The sequence below is a fragment of the Cynara cardunculus genome, unplaced genomic scaffold (genome assembly GCF_001531365.2).
Source record: "Cynara cardunculus var. scolymus isolate 2C unplaced genomic scaffold, CcrdV1 Un_Scaffold_6407, whole genome shotgun sequence".
NCBI lineage: Eukaryota > Viridiplantae > Streptophyta > Magnoliopsida > Asterales > Asteraceae > Cynara > Cynara cardunculus.
In genome coordinates, this window is record NW_020202947.1 from 10,325 (window position 1) to 15,573 (window position 5,249).

The following is a 5,249-nucleotide window of genomic DNA, read 5'->3' on the forward strand; positions in this document are numbered from 1 at the left end:
GTGGGGTTAGACTATTTTGAACTAACGCTTTAGGATATACTCCAGAGGTAAAGTTTCATGAGTTTTGATGTGTCTTCTAAGAGTTATAGATAAACAATGAGACACAAAAGTTCTGACCGACCACTGTTGCACACCAAATTTGTTTTTGGTGTTGTGAGGTCATAATGTCATATTTTCTTATGATTTCACTTGGGTATGAAAACTAATACACTAAATATTATTGAGGAAAAATATTCATGCTTATTGGGTCAATACACAACTAGATATGGTTGTTCCAAACTCATGCAATGAATCTGTCCAGAAGTAAAGTCATTCTTTTATACAAAAATGAATTTTTATGCATCAAAATTTCCAAAAATGATGATTTTATGGAAGACGATCACTATACTATTCAATATTAAAGTAAGAATATATAAAATACACTATTCTTGGTAACAAAAAGTGAAAGAGAACTCAGATTCCATAAGAGACACAAAAATGCAAGAAATGAAGGGTTTTTCTTGCTTTTCAAAAGTTGTAGATGGTTAGGTCACGAATTTTCACCATATTAAGAACATTTTTCATGTCTTTGGTGTAAAATCTAGCCTTAGAAATTAGAATGAAGAACACCTCTCCTTTGCAATCTTAAAAGTATGAAAACGACAATAAAATGGCACTAAAAGTGCATAAAATGAAACCAAAATTCTAACAAGTTGTTACCTTTGATTAAAAGAAGATGATTTCTTCAAGTTTTGTTTCTTGAGTTCCCTTTTATTTTCTATGAAAGGCTGAATTTTTCTTGAAGAAGAAGATGGAGGGAGAGAGTAAGGAGACGAAAAGTGAGGGAGAGTAAGGATGTGAAAGGTTGAGAGATAAATGAGAAATGAGTGTTTTAAAGTTTCAAAATGTTTTTATATGGNGGGGGTGGGGGCGGCCATGTGGTGGGCCTATGGGCCTCCCTTCAATTTTTTTTTTTTGTAAAAACTTAGACCATAATTTAATTAGTTGGGTACTTTTGTGAGATATTGAGAAAAAGGCCCAAATTCCTATTTTATGAAATAAATAAATTTCTTAAATATAATTTTAAGTAAAAAAAATATTTAAAATATGTAGACTCTATATTTTATGCAAGTTTTAAGAATTATTTGAAGTGTTTGGCATTTTATAAGATGATCCGGTTCATTACGGGTCGAAACAGTGTTTTCTACGCAACATACCGAGATTTCTAACTACTTAAGCTCTAATCGCTCTACTCGAGTGTTAATAATATTTGCAAAGTGCTATCTAGCTACTAACCTGGTATTTAAATTTCCGGATGTCATAATTCAGCCTTCAACCGATCATCCCGTTTGTCAAGTAAGTCCCATAAACTGTTTCCTCCAACCCATTCTCGAATCAATAACTGGTTCTTGAAACCCTATATTTCTTTAAAATCTTCTTCCACACCTAAAACCTGCAAAAATGTCCTCACCCGAATCTAGAAACTCCCAAACCCACACAACAACCCACAAAACTATAGAGGATACTAGTCAAAACCTAGTTCCTCTTCCTATCAAACCGAATAACCATGCCCTAAACCTCTAACTTGAAAACTTCGACACCAAATACCATCCCATCATTAATATCCTCCAAAACCACTTCTTAAACCCAGCCCTGACAAACACAGATGACATTGTTCCTGAAAGGTACATCCAAAAATACTGGCAATCCTGCGACGTTACTAAATCTCAACGAGGAATAGTTGGAGATTTCTACGTCTCCTCATAAAACGAGTTTGTTACTATGCGAATTTCAAGATCAATGTTTTCGCGGGTTCTTGAAATCCCAACGAAAACAGACTTACAGCTTTCTGAGTATGCCCATCTCCCATCTGGGGATGAGATAGTGGCCTTTCTGAAGTTGTTAGGGTAAAACAAGGCCATTCAATACCCGTCACAGAATCGCCGTCAATACCTACCACCAATGTGGAATACACTTTTCACATTGGTCAACAGATCGCTTACTGGGAAGATAGGGAGCCTCGACATGTGCTCCACAAATGTTCTTCAGATCGTCTACGAAATCCTCTTTGACTTATCTCTCGACTACTCCTTGATACTCTACACAGAGTTCAAGGCTGTCGTGGCCAAGAATTGTCAAGAAGTGGCCAAAGGAAGACAGTTGTCGTCTCTGTTATTTCCATGATTCTTGGGTCTTCTCCTAAGACCAGCTCTTGATGACAACAATATTGATGTGGGTCGTCTACCTCCTCACAAGGTAAATGTGCTCACTCAATACAGACCAACAGTGAACAACGAGGGTTATGAAGCTATATGAAGTCCAAGGAGATTAGAAGATCGTACAGACGTATACACAAGACACTAGAACCAGTGTCTCGAACCCCGTTACGCATAGGAACAGTCGAGGAAGAAGAGAGGACTGAGGATACATCAAGGCTTCAAGCAGAGGGTGAGACGGTGAAAGTAGGTGAAGAGAAGATGAGAGCAGAGGAAGAAAGGGTGCGAGTGGAGCAAAAGAGAGCAAAAGAACGAAAAATAGAGGAGGCAAGGAAAAAGGGAGCTGAGAGGGAGAAAAAGAAAAAGGAAGAAGTAGCGCGAGCAGAGCAAGAGAGATTGGCTAAGCTTGCTCGTGCTAGAGCAGAGGCAGAGCAAGCAGAAAAAGCCCGCCAAGCAGAAATCACTCGTTTGAGTGAAGAGGCCAAACTCATAGTAGAAGAAGAGGCTCGTCAAACCTTGGCTCACTCCTCTAGTCCAAACCAAGGGTTGACCATGAGCACTACGATGATGCTGCACGGTATTATACAAGTGAAGAAAGTGAGGAAGAAGAGGAAGAAAGTGAAGAAGAAGAGAGTGAGAAAGAAAAAGAAAGTAAGGAAGAAGAAGAGGAGAGCGAGGAGGAAGAAGAGGAAGAAGAAGAGGAGAGCGAGGAGAAAGAAGAGGGAGGAAGTGCAGTAGCAGCTCTGCCTCAGGGCGAGCCAGAGCAGCCTAGGCTAAATAGGCACACAAGCTTTACCTCCCCAACTCCCAGTGCAAACACATTATCTGACTCCAGTGGTCGAGACATCAGAGTCATTGAAATAGAGGTGCACACATCGAACCCTAGCCAGCCAAACCAACCAGAGGTCGCATCTGCCTCTGGTTATAACAGCCAAAGGGAAGCCTCACCACAGGGAACACCCTCTCAAAAGGGTGCAACCTTTGAAAACGTAAGTCATATGTCTCCCCATATCACGCTACTTTCCCCTACAGAGGAATTTGTTTCCTTTGCACGAGTAGATTCACAGCCTTGTTCAGAGCAAGGACTAGGGGCACTTGGCTTTGAGGCTCTCGATCGGTCTCTTAGCCCACTCATGGAGAGCCCTCTGGCTGGCTCTGAACCAACCTTGGGTCCTCTCCCTGACAGAATAGAGGTAGTGAATTCTCCTCAAAAAGAACCACGAGGATTCTCTGGAAGTCCTTCCCCGACTAACGTCAATCAAGTCGTGAATGAAGGCATCCCTGGAACAAAGACTCACTCTGGCCCATGTGTTGAGCCAAAGGTTACACCACCTACATATGTCACTAGGGAAGAGTTCCATTCCCTTTGCACCTCTATGCGGTGGTCCTTGGAAGAGCTAAAACTCATCATGGCCCGTACAGAGCCGTCCCCTTCTGCACCTGCTCTGGATGAGATAAGAGCATCCTTAGCAGTACTAAGAACTGAGTCTATGAAAAATGCTTCTCGTATCAACAATCTCATGGAATTGACGGCACACAAAACAAAAATATTGCAAAAAGTCATCGCATTAATACAGAGGGTTGAGGCGTCCACATCTATTAACAACCACGCCCTCATACCCTCTGAATGTACCTGTGGACTATGTCACACAGAGCGCCATGAATGCTTTGGGTGACAGACTCCTACAGAAGGTGGCAGACTTCACTACGGATTTCAATAGCAAAGCCACAAAAGCGGCAAAGGACATAAACGATACTCTTCTCCGATTCAACTATCGCTTAGACGATGAAATGCGAAAGGTTGGCGTTGAAGTCGACGAACTCCTCAAGACCATAAAGGAGACGATCAAGACAATGCCTCGAGCAGAGGACCAGAGGGATCTATCTCCATGTGCTGAACCGTCAAAGAGGAGGCGACTTGACGATGATGAAGAACCAGACGAGTCTGGTCCTCAAAATTTTCAATAGGGGGAGAACTTACCTACAACCATCCCAAGTACAAGACCTATGGCTGCCCCCTCTACACCAACATCCTCTGCCCCACGCCAACAAGCTCAAAATCCTTCAAGGCAGAGCAGACAAAGCCAACCAGCATCAGACAACACAGAGGCGCTTCGCAAAGGAAAAATGCCAATAAATTTGTTGAGTAAATAGAACTTCTTCAATGAACTTCTAAAAAAAGTGAGTAAACAGAATTCCATACTCGATCTCATAGATACATATAGAAGCAGAGCCAGCCTTGCCACAAAAGACTACAAAAGTGATAGATCTTCTATCTGTTTATGGATCAGACGATTCAGACCTGGCTCTGTCCTCTTCAACAGAGTATGCTATGGACATGGCTACTCCTTCAACCATAACCAAACAAGAATAAGAGGTGGTCGCTGTGAATGTGACTGATCTGTCACTCTTGCACATTCCAGTTGCCATTCCTCTAGAAGAAGTCACCGTTGCTGCTCCTCCACCACATCCAAAAAACCCATAGAGCTAGGGTCCTTGCCCAAGGGACCAGGGTTGTCACTCCTGCAATGAGGCAACATGTACCTGTTAAGCCAGACAGAGCGAACACATAAGGCACAACCAGCGGGCAAAAATGGAAGCATCCTTCTAATCGTGTCCAAAGGATTAAAGCAAGTATGGATGCCATGTTCACGCCAACACCCCTCAACAAACCCATCATGGACAAGGCTGACAGCAAGGAGATCTACCAGTACCTCTACAACCTAAGAGAAGAGACACCAATCTAGAAGATCATTCTTCATCCTATGGTCCAAGAGCACATCGGGTAGAGATTTATAGCTTGCTACACTCAGCCAATCACTGCAGTCCACTTCGCAGATGGAATAAAGCAGATCATTGATATAAAGAGGCGCACCTTCGCACATAATTAGATTGTTTTCCATGAGTATACAGTGGAGAGGTCTCACGGACGGATATGTAGGTTCACAAATTGTAACCTTATTAATCTGAATCCATGGGATCTTCTTCATATGTTCTACTTTGCAGATCATAAAAAGGATAAGGGTGTCAAATACGTTGTCGCCAACTCTGCCG

General features: G+C 42.2%; 1 protein-coding gene across 1 annotated transcript; it reads left to right on the forward strand.

Annotated features, from left to right (window-relative positions):
• The first annotated feature begins 2,291 nt into the window (after window positions 1–2,291).
• LOC112504662 (caldesmon-like) lies at window positions 2,292–4,163 on the forward strand. Its single transcript, XM_025108611.1, has 2 exons — window positions 2,292–2,792; window positions 3,849–4,163. The coding sequence occupies exons 1-2, from the start codon at window positions 2,292–2,294 to the stop codon at window positions 4,161–4,163; spliced, it is 816 nt and encodes a 271-aa protein (XP_024964379.1).
• The last annotated feature ends 1,086 nt before the right edge of the window (window positions 4,164–5,249 follow it).